The 19,967-nt window shown below is 40.0% G+C and overlaps 1 protein-coding gene across 2 annotated transcripts in view; it reads right to left on the bottom strand.

Annotated features, from left to right (window-relative positions):
- The window catches only part of ankrd44 (ankyrin repeat domain 44), a 51,475-nt gene that overhangs the window by 15,619 nt on the left and 15,889 nt on the right, over positions 1 to 19,967 (bottom strand). For both annotated transcript variants that reach the window (XM_059342494.1, XM_059342495.1), the window contains exons 5-17: positions 18,577 to 18,777; positions 16,905 to 16,992; positions 15,856 to 15,998; positions 14,270 to 14,482; positions 13,462 to 13,540; positions 12,600 to 12,714; positions 12,417 to 12,499; positions 5,536 to 5,644; positions 4,613 to 4,681; positions 2,911 to 3,051; positions 1,865 to 1,930; positions 664 to 775; positions 320 to 391 (exon numbers count right to left, since the gene is read on the bottom strand). In XM_059342494.1, coding sequence (XP_059198477.1) covers positions 320 to 391; positions 664 to 775; positions 1,865 to 1,930; positions 2,911 to 3,051; positions 4,613 to 4,681; positions 5,536 to 5,644; positions 12,417 to 12,499; positions 12,600 to 12,714; positions 13,462 to 13,540; positions 14,270 to 14,482; positions 15,856 to 15,998; positions 16,905 to 16,992; positions 18,577 to 18,777 — 1,491 coding nt within the window. The remainder of the gene's footprint in view (positions 1 to 319; positions 392 to 663; positions 776 to 1,864; positions 1,931 to 2,910; positions 3,052 to 4,612; positions 4,682 to 5,535; positions 5,645 to 12,416; positions 12,500 to 12,599; positions 12,715 to 13,461; positions 13,541 to 14,269; positions 14,483 to 15,855; positions 15,999 to 16,904; positions 16,993 to 18,576; positions 18,778 to 19,967) is intronic.

The following is a 19,967-nucleotide window of genomic DNA, read 5'->3' as shown; positions in this document are numbered from 1 at the left end:
ATTTTTAAATGATTTAGTTCGTTACACATTAATAAATTATGTATTTACCATTCCAAATGGCCTATATAATGTTTATAAATGATGATTAAACATTAATAAACTATCTGTTTACCATTTATAAATGATGGTTATTGTAAAGTGTTACCACAGTTTTTTCTATGATAACAATGGATTTTTTAAGAAAAACTTCTAAACAATCCATCTTTTTGGGGTCCAGAGGAGAGGTGGAAAAATATTGTTTGGAACCAAAACCTAAGAATTTATAATTTATTATATGTGTGTGTGTGTGTGTGTGTGTGTGTGTGTGTGTGAGACTCACAGCGAGGTGCAGAGGGCTCCTGGCGTTGGGAGACTCAGGATCCTCTTGGTGACTGTCATCTCTGTCCAGCAGCTGCAGGTCACAGCAACACACGGCAACATTAAAAATCATATAAACCAGATAAGATTCTTTATTCTATAGAACCGTTTCCTGTGGATTCATTGTGTTTTATTTTCTGACACAAACAAGAGTCAACGCTGAAACAAGAAACTCCAGAAAACTGGAATGTTGTTTCATTATCTGCAGACAGAGAACGCCTCAACTCACAACACAACTATTTCCTCTGTGTGTGTGTGTGTGTGTGTGTGTGTGTGTGTGTGTGTGTGTGTGTGTGTGTGACTGACCAGCTCCAGACAGTGTCTGTGTCCGTATGCTGCAGCGTAGTGAACCGGGCTGTATCCCTGCCGGTCCTTCAGTGAGGCGGTCGCTCCGCTCTGCAGCAGGAATTCCAAACATCTGCAACACAACACATTATCATGTTTCCAGCCTCTCCTGTCCTCTCCTCTCTGCTCTGTGTAAACAGCCTCTCCTGTCCTCTCCTCTTTGCTCTGTGTAAACAGCCTCTCCTGTCCTCTCCTCTTGGCTCTGTGTAAACAGCCTCTCCTGTCCTCTCCTCTCAGCTCTGTGTAAACAGCCTCTCCTGTCCTCTCCTCTCTGCTCTGTGTAAACAGCCTCTCCTGTCCTCTCCTCTCCGCTCTGTGTAAACACCCTCTCCTCTCCTGTCCTCTCCTCTCTGCTCTGTGTAAACAGCCTCTCCTGTCCTCTCCTCTCTGCTCTGTGTAACAGCTCCTCCTGTCCTCTCCTCTCTGCTCTGTGTAAACAGCCTCTCCTGTCCTCTCCTCTCTGCTCTGTGTAAACAGCCTCTCCTCTCCTCTCCTCTCTGCTCTGTGTAAACAGCCTCTCCTCTCCTCTCCTCTCTGCTCTGTGTAAACAGCCTCTCCTGTCCTCTCCTCTCTGCTCTGTGTAAACAGCCTCTCCTGTCCTCTCCTCTCTGCTCTGTGTAAACAGCCTCTCCTGTCCTCTCCTCTCTGCTCTGTGTAAACAGCCTCTCCTGTCCTCTCCTCTCCTCTCTGCTCTGTGTAAACAGCCTCTCCTGTCCTCTCCTCTCAGCTCTGTGTAAACAGCCTCTCCTGTCCTGTCCTCTCCTCTCTGCTCTGTGTAAACAGCCTCTCCTGTCCTGTCCTCTCCTCTCTGCTCTGTGTAAACAGCCTCTCCTGTCCTCTCCTCTCTGCTCTGTGTAAACAGCCTCTCCTGTCCGCTCCTCTCTGCTCTGTGTAAACAGCCTCTCCTGTCCACTCCATTCTGCTCTGTGTAAACAGCCTCTCCTGTCCTCTCCTCTCTGCTCTGTGTAAATAGCATCTCCTGTCCTCTCCTCTCTGCTCTGTGTAAACAGCCTCCCCTGTCCTCTCCTCTCTGCTCTGTGTAAACACCCTCTCCTGTCCTCTCTCTCTGGATTATTTTTCATTTTTTTTCTGTTTTAGACAACAAAAAAAAGCTGCTCAGTGATTTGGAGCAAACTTTCTATAATTCACGTTGTGGACTTACAGCGCCGCCTCCTTCTCGCGCTCCGCCTGGACGCCTTCGCTCTCGGGCTCCAGGGCAACGCGGCGCCTGGGGAGGAGAGAGATAAAGGAGGATAAACATCTTCACACTGAAACAAACAGCCTCTTTTAATACTCTGTGTCTGCTGGCTGTGCAGCTGGTGGTGGCCGCTCATGACGATCACCACCTCACTATCACCTCCAGGTTACCGTGGAAACAGAGAGGAGGTGTGGAGCGCAGGTTTGTGTGTATCAGAAACACCAGACGAGCAGAGAAGAGGACTCAGATTCTGTCTCCTCCATGAGGAGACCATGCTTTAACCATAGAGTGTATGAATGATGGACGTAGTGACCGTGAGGTTGGTTTCTAGTATTGCGTCATCTAGATCAGCTATTCTCAACCTTGGGGTCGGGACCCCAATTGGGGTCGCGAGATGATTTCTGGGGGTCGCCAAATCATTTTGGAAGTCAGCTCTGTCTCCACTGTGTTAAAGTGTTCATGTGTTTTAGTCTTTTTGGTCACTTAATGTCTTTTTTTGTTCATTTTGTGTCTTTTTTTATCATTTTGTGGTCAATTTGTGTCTTTTTTTGATCATTTTGTGGTCAATTTGTGTCTTTTTTGGTCATTTTGTTTCATTTTTTTTGGTCATTGTGTGTCTTTTTTGGTCAATTTGTGTCTTTTTTTGGTCATTTTGTGTCTTTTTTTGGTCATTTTTAGTCTTTTTTTGGTAATTTCGTGTAAAAGTTGCCTTGTTAGTGATCTGTCAGTTAAAGGTTGTCACGCCCCAAATCATACGATTATTTATCTTCTATTTTCTTCTAAATGGGGCCATAATTTGAACTATTAACATCAAATTGTCTTGAAGATGATGTTTTACTAGTGATTGAGAACATAGTGTTGTCCTAAAAAACATTTCTGAGGTAATAAATCAAGTGAGAAGTTTTCTCATTTTGTATTGAAATGAATGGAGCCAAATGCTTCTGCAGCCCATGCCAGCGCCCCCTGCTGGAATTCATCATAGAATGCAGCTGAAGGCACTTCCTGCTCACCTCCGGTCCAGGTCGGAGGCGGCGGCGTAGTGCAGCGCCGAGCGCCCCCACTGGTCCGTGGCGTTGATGGCGGTGCCGCAGGCGACCAGCGTCTCCAGACACTGGTAGTGACGGCTGGCGGCGGCGTAGTGGAGCGGTGTCCTGTGACAGAGTGACGAAAACAGATCAGACAAAACGTGGACAAAAGAAAACGGATACTCAATGTTTACATCCCTGTGTGGTTATAAAACATCCGGCATTAGAAAAACCTGCCTGCAGACATTTACTCTCATTCAGCCACGAATAGAGCTGCTTTCTTGAAGGATATTATTATTATTATTCATTCATTCATTCATTTTTCCTAACCGCTTATCCACACTTAACCCTTCATCAGGCGAAGAACCGTATTTGGTAACTTCAGCGGATATCCAAAATAAGAAATTAAAAATATTTAGAGAAAAAAGCTGCAAATTTACTAGATTAAAGTGGCAGATCTAGAAGAAAAAAGTTGCAGATTTAAGAGATTTAAAGTGGCAAATCTGCGTAGAAAAAAGTCACAGATTTATGAGAAAGAAGTGGGAAAAAAAGCAACTTTTCTCGCAGATTCACCACTTTAAATCTCTTAAATCTGCGACTTTTTTTCTTGTAGATTTGCCACTTTAGTCTAGTAAATTTGCAACTTTTTTCTCGACCCCATTTTGATATCCACTGAAATTACCAAATATATTTATTCGCCTGATAAAGGGTTAATTAGTTTTAGTTTCAATTTCGTTATGAATTTTTGTTTTTTCAAATTCAGTTAGTTTTAATTAGTTTTTAGAATGCGTTTGCTAGTTTTAGTTTAGTTTTTAGGGTTTTTTTAATGGGCTATGGTGCGAGAAAAGTAGGCCCTTGTAAGTCCTTACAAGATGCTTATTTACATTATTGTGTGTTTATAAGTGTTAATAATTAACTGTATAATAAATTAACTATAAGTTAACTATGCTTTTTTGCAACTACCGGATCTAAAGCGAGAACAATGCCTTATTACTTGTTAATTAATGGTTATTAAAGACCTTATTATAAAGCGTTACCAATGTTTTTTCAGTTCTAGTTTTCGTTATATCGTTAGTTTTCGTTAACTATAACAATATGTATATATATATATATATATATATATATATATATATATATATATATATATATATATATATATATATATATATATATATATATATAATAACCTTGGTCTCCAGACTATCACAGGGCTTACACAGACAATCACGCTCTCATTCTCTCCGACGGGACGTTTAGAGTCACCAATTAAAGTATTTGTATTGTGGGAGTCAAGTCGGACAGGACGGGAATAAAAGGACAGACTGAATGCATGACACACACACACACACACCCTTTACCTACACACACTCACATCAGAACTACACCCAACACGAAGCCTGGACAAACTTTTTCTACATTTTAAATGTATGATGTGTTCAAGGACCGTAGGAAAGTTAAAACTCTGATCAGAACGCCTGTTTTTAAAGCTTCTTCCATCATAAACCGTGGGATATTTGGCTTTTTTCATAAAAAAAATATACTTTTAATGCAATTCAATCAATAAAACTTCAGATGACTTGTTCTTGTTTCAAAGATATTTCGCTTTTCATTTTTATAGATCAGCTCATTTTGAGATACTGGACCCTGAGGATGTGTTTGTGTTTGCAGAGAGCGACGTGTTTCTTACCTGCCGCAGTTATCTCTCCTGTTGTGTTCTCCTCCACTGCTCAGGAGCAACTTCACACACTCCACGTTCCTACAAACACACACACACACACACACACACACACACACACACAATTAAACAACAAATTCCATCCTTATACCAAAATGTTACTGAAAAAGTGTTATATTTAAATACAATTTCAAAAACTCAGCAGCATCTTGTGCACTGAAAAATCCTGTGATTTTATTATTTTATTACCCCAAAAACTTTTTTTATACAATAAGATACTTTGCTTTTCTGTATTTATATAATAACAATATGTAAAATATTGCAAAACTGTACTGATTTTTTCATGTGAAATCCATAATTCAGAGCAAAACAACAAAAAAGTGGATGAAAAAGTATTTTTTTCAGCACAGAAAGTCTTAAATCTTTTATTTCAGTTGAATTTAAGCACACAAAAAAATATTTCAACACTTCTGATATTTTTTTTACCATCATCTAAACTGCATGTTGTTTATTTTACCAGCTGTTATAAAAATAACTTTTGCGACAAAAAGGTCAAATAGTTTCAAATTTTTCATGGAGTAATTTTGGAGATGAAGCAATAGATTGTGATGAATTTTTAAAGGATTATATCCAAATTAATGCATATTATTTGCGTGCCACAAATAGACCTGCAACAATAATTTAACTAACAAATATTATCATCTTGTCTATTAAATGTCTTGGTGTTATTTCCCACAGCCACATTTTCTATCTTTAAATGTCATTTTATTTAACTAAAAGTCCATAAATCTAAGTTTATTCAACTTATTTTAATTTACTACAAGGAAAAGCATCAAATCTTCATGTTTGAGAGTAATTTTGGAGATGAAACACCAGACTGCGATGTATTTTTAAAGGATTATATATATATATTATATATATTATTAGCGTCTCACCCTCCGGCGGCGGCGGCGTGCAGGCAGGTCCTCCCCAGGCTGTCCGGCGTGTCGATCTGGAAGCCTGCAGACAGGACCGAGTCGTTACACATTATGCTAAACCTCCGACCTGAAGAGGGCAGCGCAGGGAGAGCGAGGGAGCACACAACAGAGAGAGAGAGAGAGAGAGAGAGAGAGAGAGAGAGAGAGAGAGAGGAAGACAGGAGGAGGAGAGAGAGAGAGACAGGTGTCAGTGCGACAGGTGAGGGAGGTTAGTGAGAGTGCAAACAGGAAACACAAACAACTATAAACTACAGAGAAAACAAGAGAGAGAGAGAACGAGACACAGAGAGAGAGAGAGAGACAGAGCACGTGAAAGAGCGAGAGAGAGAGCGAGAGAGCGAGAGAGAGAGAATGCATGAAAGAGCGAGAGAGAGAGAGAGAGAGAGAGAGAGAGAGAGAGAGAGAAAGAAAGAAAGCGAGGTACAGAGAGAGAGAGAGAGAGAGAGAGACAGAGAGAGAGCGAGGGAGGGACAGAAAGAAAGCGAGACACAGAGAGAGAGAGAGAGACAGAGCACGTGAAAGAGCGAGAGAGAGAGAGAGCGAGAGAGCGAGAGAGAGAGAATGCATGAAAGAGCGAGAGAGAGAGAGAGAGAGAGAGAGAGAAAGAAAGAAAGCGAGGTACAGAGAGAGAGAGAGAGAGAGACAGAGAGAGAGCGAGGGAGGGACAGAAAGAAAGCGAGACACAGAGAGAGAGAGAGAGAGAGAGTGAGAGAATGCGTGAAAGAGCGAGAGAGAGAGAGAGAGAGAAAGAAAGAAAGCGAGGTACAGAGAGAGAGAGAGCGAGAGAGAGTGAGAGCGAGGGAGGGACAGAAAGAAAGCGAGACACAGAGAGAGAGAGAGACAGAGCACGTGAAAGAGCGAGAGAGAGAGCGAGAGAGAGAGAGAGAGAGAGAGAGAGAGAAAGAAAGAAAGTGAGGTACAGAGAGAGAGAGAGCGAGAGACAGAGAGAGAGCGAGGGAGGGACAGAAAGAAAGCGAGAGACAAAGAGCGAGAGAGAGAGAGAGAGAGAGAGAGAGAGAGAGAGCAAGGGAGGGACAGAAAGAAAGCGAGTCACAGAGAGAGAGAGAGAGATGGAGAGAAAGAGACAGAGAGAGGGCGAGAGAGAGACAGAGAGCAACAGAGAGCACGAGAGAGAGAGCGAGAGAGAGTGTGTGTGAGATAAAATGAGGGACAGAGAGAGAGAGACCACGTACAAGTACAACAAATGCAAGCTGCAATAACTGCAAAACATTTTTACTATTAAATGTTAAAGTCAACTTGCTGTTTTCAGCCTCTCAAATATGGAGAATTTCCTGCTTTCATCTGTTCAAACACCACAACTTTTTTTTAACCCTCTGAACCTCAAAACTTGCAGGAACTAACTGTAAAAACAGACATTATCGTCCGAGTTTGATCTTTCCAATTGTCCTTGAATGGATCATGTTTCTGTTAGTGACCAAAAAAATGTTGATATTTGTGTCAGAATCTCTTTATTCTACATGTGTCATTTAAAATAAAGCGTTTTTACTAACCAGGTCCTGTTAAAAACATTAAACTCTGCTCCTCAGAGACACTGTGAAGACATGATTGATTCTGCTGAGACCAACGGTCACATGACAAATATTCACTGAAAATCTGTTTACACAGAGCAGAGAGGAAAGGACAGGAGAGGCTGTTTACACAGAGCTGAGAGGAGAGGAGAGGCTGTTTACACAGAGCAGAGAGGAGAGGACAGGAGAGGCTGTTTACACAGAGCAGAGAGGAGAGGACAGGAGAGGCCGTTTACACAGAGCGGAGAGGACAGGAGAGGCTGTTTACACAGAGCAGAGAGGAGAGGACAGGAGAGCCCGTTTACACAGAGCAGAGTGGAGAGGACAGGAGAGGCTGTTTACACAGAGCGGAGAGGACAGGAGAGGCTGTTTACACAGAGCAGAGAGGAGAGGACAGGAGAGGCCGTTTACACAGAGCAGAGTGGAGAGGACAGGACAGGTGTGGCTGAGATCTGTAGACAGTGTATTGCAGTTTTCCCGTCTGAGTTCAGAACTGTTTCACCGATAGTTGTATCATGTTGTCATACAATCATCATTAAACTACTGTAAATCTTCCAAAAAACTTTTTACTGCAAGAACATGGTCTCAGTTTTGTTTCTGCTCTAACAAAACCTCCCGAAGTCAAACTTTGTGGAGTCAGACGAGCCTGGCTAGAGTCAGACAGTAATGAGACACAGAGGAAGCTGCTGCTTTATTTTCTAACTGTCTCAATGTGTTTGTGTGCTGAATCATGAGAAGGAGCAGACAGGAGTCAGCAGATCCTGCATGCAAACAAAACATCCATTCAGACCCTCAATTTTTACATTTCACTCCGAACAACACATGCATTCTTAAACTGGTTGTGTTATTGTCCCGTTGATGTGGCTTTTTAGACCTAGACTCTGGCAGCCCGCCACGGTCTCATGTGCTGCGCTAACGTCACATTTCAAGCTATTGGAAATATTTTTACACGATTTATAATCAGTGGCGGTTCTACACAGGGGCCTACAGGGGCCACTGCCCCTGTGAAGAAGCCCTTGGCCCCTGCTGTGACCCCTGTGTCAAATTAATATTTAAATGATGAATTTATAACGATGAACGACGGAACAATTCTAACCCATTTTTTGTTCAAACAATATCTCATTGTGCATAAAATGAACCCAGAATGTGTACATTGTATAACAGTTTAATTGTGCGATAAAAGCTTGTGTATATATATATATATATATATATAAAAAGATCATTCTCACTGTACTGCACTTTCAAAATAAAAAAAAAGTAATTGTGCACAAAAATGAGAAATGTCATTGTCGTACAAGAATAGTTATTGTTGGTAAGTCTCATTGTTTCAGTCAATGTATTTGTATCTTCCAAATATACTTAAATGAGATTTTTAAATGAGCTAAAATAAAGGTTTTGAATGCTTAAATATCATTTTTGCCTTTAAATGTGCCCCTCTGATTAAACATTGGCCCCTGCTTAGCCCCCACAGTAAAACTGGTCTAGAACCACCAATATTCATAATATAAAGTTATTTTGCGTTGTGTTGCCGTTGCCTCAACAGAGTGTCTGTCACCCGTCAGTCAGTCAAAACTCCGACCCAGCTCTCGGTCCTCCTCAGAGACATGAGGCGCATTGAATATACCGAGCTGCCCTCCACACTTCTCCGCTTTAAAACATGATATAGAAACGCGTCTACCTGTCTGTATCAGTCCCGTCGCCACATGATCGCTTTGTATGCGTATGCGCGAGCCGAACATAATACTATCAACCTGTTCGGGCCGTCAGATCCAAACACACTGCTGCATTGCGCCGTTTGGTAGCCACAAGCTAACATTAGCTAACAAATAAAGTTGTTTTAATCACACTTTACTGTGACTTACTGTTTTGAATAATTTCCTTTCGCTAAACGCATGCAGCTTTCAAAATAAGAGCACAGTGCGTTAACAGAATCGACAACAGAATTTACAAGAAGACTGCCAAAATAAGATGCCTGAAATAAAACATAATAGAACCTTTATTCTCCTTTACAATATTTCATTAAAATATGCAATCATTAAGATCAGTGTATATGATGGAATAGTGGCACTAGAATGTGTGAGAGGCTAGCCTGGGTATACCCAGACTGCCTTGCGCGCTCAAATTCAATTTCGAACCTCCAGGCAGTCTGGAAACCAGAGAGGTTTCTTAGCCCTGTTTAAGGGATCCAATCACAGAGCAGGGAGGGACGGCAAGCCGATGACGCGTACTACTCGGCAGACGGAAGCTTGTAGTTTTGTAGTTTTCTTACGGATCCAACATGGCTGCAGCAGACGCGAAACTCTCTTTAGCTGTAGACGGTGTTTTAAATAGTTTAGAGCCAAAGTTGATTTAAAAAGAAGAACAATGTTTGACTTTTACACTCCTGTTTCACCACCAAAAAGGATGTTTTAGCCTTGCTTCCGACAGGATTTGAGAAAAATCTAATCTACCACCTAGCGCCGCTACTAGCCCCGCTACCGTAACGCCGGTGATCTGGCTACGAGCCGCGGGACAGCGGAGCCCCCAGAGACCCGCAGCAGCTTGTTTATTGCCCATAAAATCAGTGGATGTGTGTGGCTGAATGACATGAGGGGGAATAAAGCGTGAAAATAAATAATCTTGCAGAAAGCGAGAACTGGAGAAGCAAAGCAGCAAGCAACACTCTCTCACAGACACACACACAACAAACATCCATTTCTGTTGCTCTACTACGTCATCTGGTATAACTGATACGAATGGCTAAGAGCTACCTACAGACGCTTTCGTAAACCACGCCTCCTCTACGGAGAAATGAACGGCTGGTTTCCAGACTAATCTCATTTGTGATTAGTCTGGTGTTAGCCAGGCTAGTGAGAGGCACCAAATTTGGGCTTTTATAGAAAAAAATTATCCGGTGGGGCATGCCCCCCGGACCCCCCTAGCCAGCTATTTATCTACTCCATGTCCTAGTGGAAAGCATGTTGACGGCAATTAAAAATGACACAGTATAGGATAACAATAAAGATTCTATAATATCGGTATCTCCTGACTTTGAAAAATGTTATGTGAGGTGTTTGCTCTCATTTAGCTCCAAAAGTGGGCGAGATTGCTGCATCTTACTTATAAATGAACTAAAATTGCCGCCACAGCTCTGCAGCTGCATGCGGCTGCAGCTCATGTAAATGATTCCTTTGTTTGTTGCAGCAGCTCTGCAGAGCCACATGAGAGTCTCATCCTGCTGCCAGCCTGCAGATACACAAACTCATCCACCCAACCCTGCTTCACGTTGGTTTTATATTAATCTCCTCCCTCTGTCAGAAACATATGGGACGAGTGAAAAGAGACAAAAAGTGAAGTTTTCAGGCGTCAGCGACCTGCTCTGATGCTCCGAGAGGAGCGAGCGTTCCCATCAGAGAGTAATTAGACTCAGCGAGGCCTTGTCTTGTTTCTGGAACATTGTGACTTGGATTTGGCCTGAGCTGAATAAATGTGCTTGTGGAGGAATTCACCACTGGGAGCAAGAAAAACAAGCCTGAAACAAACTACACTGAGGATAATGTGATGGTGAAACACAAACTCTGAACCAGAACACAGAGCAGATAAACTGTCCTCAGAAACATACTTAAAATCATTAAACACGGTTAAATAATGTAGAAACAGAAATGTTTCATAGCAGACAACCTTTAGTATTTGCATGTTTTTACAGTTACTTCCGGCAGGTTTTGGGATTCAGAAGGTTAAAAAAAAATCTTAAATCTAACTTACCTAAAGCTGCAGGTATCATCAGCTGTATTTATTCAGGCTAATCACCAAACATTTTCAGTTTAACACAATATTTGAACAGATAAAAGCCACAAATTCTCCATATTTGAGAGGCTGAAAACAGCATTTTCTAAAATTTTTGTAAAATTGACTTTAACAATTAACTGTCTAAATATTTTGCAGTTAGACTAATCAATTATTCAACTAATTATAACCAATGATATGTTCAAGGATTGTCAGAAAGTTCAGATTCTGATCATCTCGCGGTCTCCCGTACGTTCAGGATTATCACGTGTTCTCATTATTTATTATTGACGCCGGGCAGAGGACGGAGCAAACCCGCGGCGGAGCCGTTCCGCGCCCGGTGGAAATCCCCAGTAAGGTTGACGTGTGGGAGAGCGCACGCACGGACCGTATAGCCGTGTTTCTACTACCACCGGGAAAGTCTCAGGCCACACCCTCTCAAATGTCCGCTCACTCTGCCTGCCTCCACAACAAGTTAGCCCCCACAGCGATTTAGAGACTCTGGAGGTGACGTTTGGTTTTCACCGTTGCTAACTGTGCACAGAAAATGCTCATAAACAAAGCAGCATGGCTAATTATTATGCACAGTGTCTCCGCTGATCATAAAAATAGTGATTGTGAATTAACGGTACGTGCTAACTGTGCACAGAGTGTCTGGTGCTTGTTGTAAACAAACAGAGATCGCTAAGTGAACACCTCCTGCAGCAGCAGCACATACACACTGTACTGCTACAGAGCTAACTGTTAGCCTGTTAGCACATACACACTGTACTGCTACAGAGCTAACTGTTAGCACATGAACACTGTACTGCTACAGCGCTAACTGTTAGCCTGTTAGCACATACACACTGTACTGCTACAGAGCTAACTGTTAGCCTGTTAGCACATACACACTGTACTGCTACAGAGCTAACTGTTAGCCTGTTAGCACATACACACTGTACTGCTACAGAGCTAACTGTTAGCCTGCTAGCACATACACACTGTACTGCTACAGAGCTAACTGTTAGCCTGGTAGCACATACACACTGTACTGCTACAGAGCTAACTGTTAGCCTGTTAGCACATACACACTGTACTGCTACAGAGCTAACTGTTAGCCTGTTAGCACATACACACTGTACTGCTACAGAGCTAACTGCTAACAGTGGCTCTTCTTAACGAGCCGGCCTCCGGATTTGTCTCCAGTCACTTTCTTGAAAAATAGTAATGACGTGGGTCTAAAGCACGCTCGCCGATGAGCCTTCTTCTTCTTCTTCTTCTCCGGCAGGCTATACGCTATCCACCGTAATGCTGCCCTCCCCAGTCATATCCAGATCTAACTAACTAAGGGTTTTTGGTGTTTTTTTTGTTTTTTTTAAACATGATTAAAAAAAAACACCAGAAAAAATCCCAAGCCGGATTTCCGGCACCGTGCCGGAGGTCTTCAAGCCCTGGATTATTTTTGTATTCTGCTACAAACCTCCCAACTTGAACCTAAAGCAAAAGAAGAAGCTGCAGGACTTTCTGAGCCCAGCAGGTAAAGGAGAACTCCTCCTGTCTCACCTGAGGACAGCAGCTTCCTGCAGCAGTCAGAGTGAGCGTTCAGGGCCGCCAGGTGCAGCGGGAACATGTCATGGACTCCTCGCCTTTAGAGAAAAGATACAGAAAAGAACAAATAGTCTCTCTCGCCAATTATTTAACTAGAATAAATGACTGTAGACATCTCAACAGGTGAGAGAAATGAACCTGGTGCAGTCGGCTCCGCTGGTGATGAGCGTGTTGATGAGGAGTTCATGGCCGTAGCGAGCAGCGATGTGCAGCGGCGTGTTTCCGTCCTTATCCACGCTGTCGATCTCCCCACCTGAGGTACAACACATGTTTATATACAGAGAGAACAGGAAGGCAACAGGTGGAACTTTAACCCTCTGAGCCCCAGGCTGAGGTACGTTTTCTTTAAAAGATCAGCAAAAATAAACCGTTTATCGTAGAAAGAAACTGTAAGAACAGGCGTTATCGTCAGAGTTTGAAGTTTCCGACGATCCTTGAACGAATCATCGATTATGAAAGTTTCCATTAGAAAAATCTTAACTGACGCTTAGTTAGTTGTTTACACGGAGCAGAGAGGAGAGGACAGGAGAGGCTGTTTACACAGAGCAGAGAGGAGAGGACAGGAGAGGCTGTTTACACAGAGCAGAGAGGAGTGGACAGGAGAGGCTGCTTACACAGAGCAGAGAGGAGAGGACAGGAGAGGAGAGGCTGTTTACACAGAGTAGAGAGGAGAGGACAGGAGGGACTGGAAACATCCCAATACTTCAATATGTACAATATGTGGAGAAAACGTTTTTATGACACTTGTGCGCACTTTGAAAAGTGTTTATATATACATTTAATTTAATTCTAATTTTAAAAAAAGTAATAAATCAGATCATTTCTTTCTGAGTTCTGTCATTCCATCTGTGTTATTCTGTACAAAGACTGTTTGAGTTGTTCTGATTGTGCTGATTCCACAGAGCTGCAGGACGCAGAGAGGGAAAATGTAAAAAAAGAGCAAAAAAACAACAACCTGAAACGTCTCGTTGGGATTCACAGGTAAAAAGAAGTTTCTCACCGTTCTGAATGAGCGTCTGGGAGCGAGTGAAGCGTCCGTGAACCGCCGTCATGTGGAGAGGACTCTTCCCGTCACGACTCTGAAGGAGGCCGAGAGAAACACGACGTACATTTAGATTCAAGAAACTCCACAGAAGAAACTTTTAATTTGATTTCCTTTTTTTTTTTTGGGTCTCCCACTGTATCTCAGTGACATGAATACAACTGAATGATGCCCAACTGCTACAGACATTTATATTTATTTATTCATGTTATGTATTTACTTTTTGCCTCCATACCCCTCTGGATGTAAATAGTTAAATTGTATGTCTTTGTTTTTGTTTTTTCTTTACATATTCATATTATTAAAAGGGACAATGAACATTTGGAACAAGAAGCTATTGATACAAAACCCTTGGCTCTGTACATTTGATACTAACAGCTGTTAAATCCATTTGTACTTGTCAATTGTTGTGAAATTTCCTTATAAAAAGATAATTACAAAAAAAAAAAAGAAACTCCACAGAATTAATAATAATAAAAATAATAATAATAATAATACATTTATTTGTAATGCACTTTACATTACAGGAAATCTCAAAGTGCTACAGGTTAAAAGCATAACAGTCTAATTATAAAAAGGATAAAAAAGGAAAAAAAAAAACAGCTAAAAACAGAAAACATACATACATAATCTAAAAACCATCTAGATGGGAGGAACCAAAGGTTTTGCTAAAAAGGAATGTTTTTAGTCCTTTTTTTAAAAGTCTCTATGGCAGAAACGAAACCAAAATCAGAGCTCAAAGAGAATAACTGAGTTCTGGCTTCACCTGTACGTTGACGTCCGCTCCGTTGTTGACGAGGAACTCCAGGCAGAGCGCTCCGTGCGTGGAGGCGGCGGCGAAGTGCAGCGGCGTGAAGCCCTTGTTGTTGGCCTGGCTGACGTTGGCGCCGTAGTCGATGAGCTCGCTGACCACGGCGTCCTGACCGTTGAAACAGGCCACGTGGAGCGCCGTGTTCCCGAACGCATTGGACTCATCGATCTGTCGGCCAGAGAGAAACAACAAGACCTGTTACATTCATTATTACATATATATATATATATATATATAAGCATTAATATAGTTTTTTATCATACTGACATGTTAATAACATAATACTAACTATCCAAGTCAAATTGATCTGTTAAGGATTAGGACTAGATAAGTTTTTTTACTTCCTCCTACCCCCTTTCAAGCATGTAGAAAGAAAAACATTTTTTTTGCTTCTTTGTTGTTGTTTTTTTATTTATTCATCTATTAATATTTAAACTTGTTTTTTTATTGCTTGCATGTTCGAAATAAAGACAATCAATCAATTACAGTGTGTGTGTGTGTGTGTGTGTGTGTGTGTGTGTGTGTGTGTGTGTGTGTGTGTGTGTGGAAGAGCACCAGTTATTTTACAAATATAAAAAAAATGTCTTGCCGCTTTCAGCCTCTCAGACCTGTAGATTTTCTGCTTTTCTCTTTTTTTATAGAATAATAAACTGAATATCCTTTAAAAAAAAATTCACTAAAAATCACTATTTTCTTACATTTATAGATGAAATGATTAATAAGTTCATCAGGTTTTTTTTCTAATGGAAAAATTTGACAGATGTGATCCATTCAAGGACCGTTGGAGTGTTCAAACTCCGACAATAATGCCTGTTTTTACAGTCACTTCCTGCAGGTTTTGGGGATCCGAAGGTTAAAACGGGCTATATACAGAAATACTTAACCCTCTAGGGACATTTTCAGCCATGTTTGTCATTTTTCACTTTTATTTTGGCAATAATTTTGGCTGTGATACTGCAAATGACACGATTTTTGGAAAAAGGATTTCTTTCTTGATATATTTTGAAATTCTAATTTAATTTTTTCTAATGGCTCTATAATACACTGTCTACAAACTTGCTACCCTTTGGAATTTTTTTAACTGCAGTGTTGAAGGTAACTAATTATAAAGCTGTAACTGATTACTGTAATTTCTTAACTTCAAGTCAAATTAAGTACAGTCTCAGTTTCAGTCTAAACCCCAAACATTTTCAGTTTAACACAAAGTTTGAACAGATAAAAGCAGGAAATTCTCCATATTTTAGAGGAAACTGAAAACTGTATTTTCTACCATTTTTGCAAAATGTACTTTAACAAATTAATTGTTTATACAATTTGCAATTAGACTAATCAATTATTTGTCCAATTTTTGCAAGGTTAATCTGTTCAAGGACTGTCGGAAAGTTCAAACTCATAAAACATCATAAAACCTGTTTTTACAGTTTCTTTCTACGATAAACTGTAACTTTTTTAACTTCCTCCCAGTTTAACATGAAGAATGTGTTATTAAGTGTGTGAGAACATGTTTCCTCATGTGTGAAGCAGACAGTGTATCATCTGACCTCCACGGCCAGGTTCAGCAGGTGTTTGACCACGGCGATCTGCCCGCTGGAGGCCGCCGTGTGCAGCGGCGTGTATCCCCGCTTGTCCTTACAGCTGATCTCGGCGCCCTGGCTCACCAGCAGGCACGCCACGTCCAGGTGACCTGCAGGGGGCACCGCAGAGCGCAGGAAACAACAAGGAATGAGCTGTTAGAAGATCTCTTTATGGACCAGAAGCAACGTTAAAGTGATATTATCCTAGCCTGGCTAACGCCAGACTAATCACAAATGAGATTAGTCTGGACACCAGCCGTTCATTTCTCCGTAGAGGAGGCGTGGTTTACGATCCTCCAGAGCCGTTTATTGGGCGCTAAGAATGTCTATCAAAAGCGTCTGTAGGTAGCTCTTAGCCAATCAGATCAGTTATACCAGATGACGTATGTAGAGCGACAGAAATTAATGTTTACATAGCCAGACTAGCCCTCTAGCATCTCTACTTTGAGCCTAAAGTGCTCAGTTGTGCTTCTGCAGCATGTTCTGGTTCTGGCATATTTTTCAATATGGCTCAGTTGGTAGAGCATTCGTCCAGTAACTGGAAGGTTGGTGGTTCGATCCCTGACCATGGCAGCCTACATGTCGAAGTATCCTTGAGCAAGATACTGAACCCCAAATTGCTCCTGATGCTGTGTTTATCGCTGTGTGAATGAATTCCCAATGGTGGCAGGTGGCACCAGTGTGCCCTGGTAGCCTCTGCCACCAGTATGAATGTATGAGTGAACGGGTGAATGAGGGCACCCCATTTACCATTTACATGTATTAATATATATCTATATATATTTTTTAATTGATTCTTTACATTTATTTATTTATTTTTAATAATAATTTAAGTATTGACTTTTCTTTTTTTACGTACAACTATAAATAATGACTGTTTTAAAGGAAAAATTTGTAAATGTTAAAAAAAAAAAAGGTATGCTGTTTTTTTGAGCTCTAATAAACAATAATAAACAGGTCATGCTGCTTTCAAGGGACTCAGATTATAAACAAAAAGACGTCACATGGTCTCTTACCCATGAAGGCTGCCCAGTGCAGCGCCCGGCCGTCCTTCTTATCGAATGCGTTGATGTTGGCGCCTTTAGCGAGGAGGAGGTTTACCATCTGACAGAGAGAGGAGAGAAATATATAAATATACGTGTTTATGTTTGAATGTGTGAGTGGGTAATTATCTTTATATAACAGAATCGTAGATACGTCCTGTCTCATGCACTGTGTGTGTGTGTGTGTGTGTGTGTGTGTGTGTGTGTGTGTGTCCATACAGCTCGGCTTCAGTAATCTGCCGCCTCTCATTGTTAATTTTAGCTGCAGCATATTTGTGAATGGTTGCCTGTGAGGAAGGTAGGGAGCGTTCCAACATGAACAGCCCACTCTGTAACCGCGGTGACACAGCTGCACAGCGCCCACCTGTTTCCAAACCATCCGGCCAGAATAGCACAAAGGACGTTACATCACCGCCTGTTTGTCTCTGAGCTACAGCAGCAGAGAGCTGCAGAAAACTACAGCTTTTAAGAGTCAAATTCAAGCAAAATTGTACAGAAAAAGGATATTTTTATGATATTTTTAGCCAAAGTTGCCTAAATTAATTAATTAATTAATTTAAAGAACTAATTTAAAATGAAAAGAATATCAACAAATACCTTGATAACTTAAATTAAAAAAAAAAATCACCATTAATAACATAAAAAATAAATTAAGGCATTAATTAATTGATAAAATGCGACAGAAATAATTATTTATTAATTTACTTATTTAGTACACGAATAAATGCATTTTTTGAATGTATTTATTTTATTATTATTATTATTATTATTATTATTATTATTATTATTATTATTAATGAATACATTTATTTTTAATTTATTTGTGGTGATTTAAAAAATCATATATTTACCAAGGTATTTTTTATTTAATACATAAATTCATTAAAAAAAATAACTTACCAGATAATTTAATTGTATGTATGTATGTATGTATGTATGTATGTATGTATGTATGTAAATGAACCAAAAATAATATATAAAAATACAAGTGGGTATAGATTAATTTATAAATTAGATTTTAGAATTAACTTTATTAATGTAATTTAAATAATTAATTTCAATAAAAATATTTTCAATAAAAAACGTTGATAAATAAAAAATTTTAAACCACCATAAATAACATGAAAAATAAATGTAGAGGTGAATCATTGATAAAATGTGACAGAAATAATCATTTATTAATTTAAATTCATAAAAAATAAATGACTAGATAATTTAATAAATATGCCATTAAATGTAACAAAAAATTATATTAAAAGTTTATTTGAGTATTAAATAATTGATAAAATGCAAAATAAATTCATATTTGAGTTTTACTTTGCTTCTTAATGTATTTACTTATAAACAATTGAAGATAAAATAAATAAATTCAAAGAATAAATAAAAAATAATAATAATAATAATAATAATGCAAAAATTAAAAGAGAACATTTTGAAATTACTAAGCTAATAAATAAATGGGAAAAATTAATTGTCAATCAATATTCATAAATTAATTGATTTGACTGAGTAAGTTCCAACATGTTCATATCCTTGAAAAAAACCCAGTTTAATGAAGTATTTTCCAAACATTAAACACTTTGTATGAACACTGGGATTTAATTTAATTTGACTAACAAAATATAAGCCAGTGACTCTGCACTACCTCCGTGTGCCCGTTGAGGGCGGCGTGGTGCAGCGCCGTGCGTCCGCCGCGGTCCGACACGTTGACGCTGCTCAGCAGCGGGATGATGACCTCAGCGCAGCGCAGTGCGTTGTTGGCTGCAGCGACGTGCAGCGGCGTCTGCCAGTTCTTGTCCCGAGCGTTGACGTCGGCAGAGTGACGGATCAGAACTCTCACCGCCTCCTGACGGACACAAGACAGAACAAAACTCTCGTTTTTACTCTCTTATTTATTTAACTCCTCCTCTCATGTCCGTTTTTTCAGGAACAGCAATAACCCGAGGCCCCAGACTCTGGAACGCCCTCCATGTCCCAACAGCCCCCACAGTGGAGTGTTTTAAGTCTCGTCTTTTATTCCCTGGCTTTTTAACACTGCGTGAGTTTTGTGGTCCTCTGTGTCTTTTATTTATTTTATTTATTTTACTACTTTTAACTACGTCTTTTATTTTATTTTACAATGTTTATCTGTTTGATTGTATTGCTTTTTTTATGGCATCATTTTAGATTTATACACTTATTATTTATTGCTGATTGGTATATGGAATTGTTTGTTTTATTGTTGATTTTATGTACAGCACTTTGGAGACGTTTGTGTTGTTTAAATTTGCTATACAGATAAAGGGGATTGGATTGGATTGGATTGAACTCGAGGCATTTTTGATTAACTAAAGGTCCAGAAACTATAAAATCCAAATAAACATTGTTTATATTTCATCATTAACCATCTCAATCAATATTTAGTGCAATAGTGTTCTTTCCCTCTCACAGATCAGGTTCAATGAGGAGGAGTCACTCGTTTTCATAAAAAATGCATGTTCATTTTTTTTTATGTACATTGGAAAGACCTACATATAAAATACAATAGTTTTACATGACAGATTTTTTTTTTTAAATGAAAACATACTTTTAACTATTTTTTTTTTTTTTTTTTTTAACTTGGAAATAGGTCAAATTGACCTGCAACATAACAGGAGGGTTAGATATTATTTTGTCTTTTTGTCTAAAGCACTTTAAATGTGCTTTAGACAAATAACACTTAGTTAGTAGTGCTGCCTGAAGGAGACATTTTCAGTTCGTTATTTTTGTTTATGTATAAAAATGGGAACAAAATGAGATTTATTTAAACCTAGGTGGTAAAACGAGGTGTCACAGCAGCTGAACAACCTGCTACCCCCACTGTCATAAATGAATAAAGTGATGATTTCAGCCTTCAGCTCTTGAAAACATTCCTGAAATGTAAGCGAACCAGTTGAGGTCCCTGAACGCATCGGAGCTGTTCTACCTGTGAACTGGTCCTGCAGGTGTTCCAGCCATGCTGAATGACCTGTTTGGGCGCTGGAAGTGATGCTGGCTGATTAATGGCTTTGACCCACT

The sequence above is a fragment of the Centropristis striata genome, chromosome 10 (genome assembly GCF_030273125.1).
Source record: "Centropristis striata isolate RG_2023a ecotype Rhode Island chromosome 10, C.striata_1.0, whole genome shotgun sequence".
NCBI lineage: Eukaryota > Metazoa > Chordata > Actinopteri > Perciformes > Serranidae > Centropristis > Centropristis striata.
This window is presented reverse-complemented; position numbering and strand designations above follow the sequence as displayed.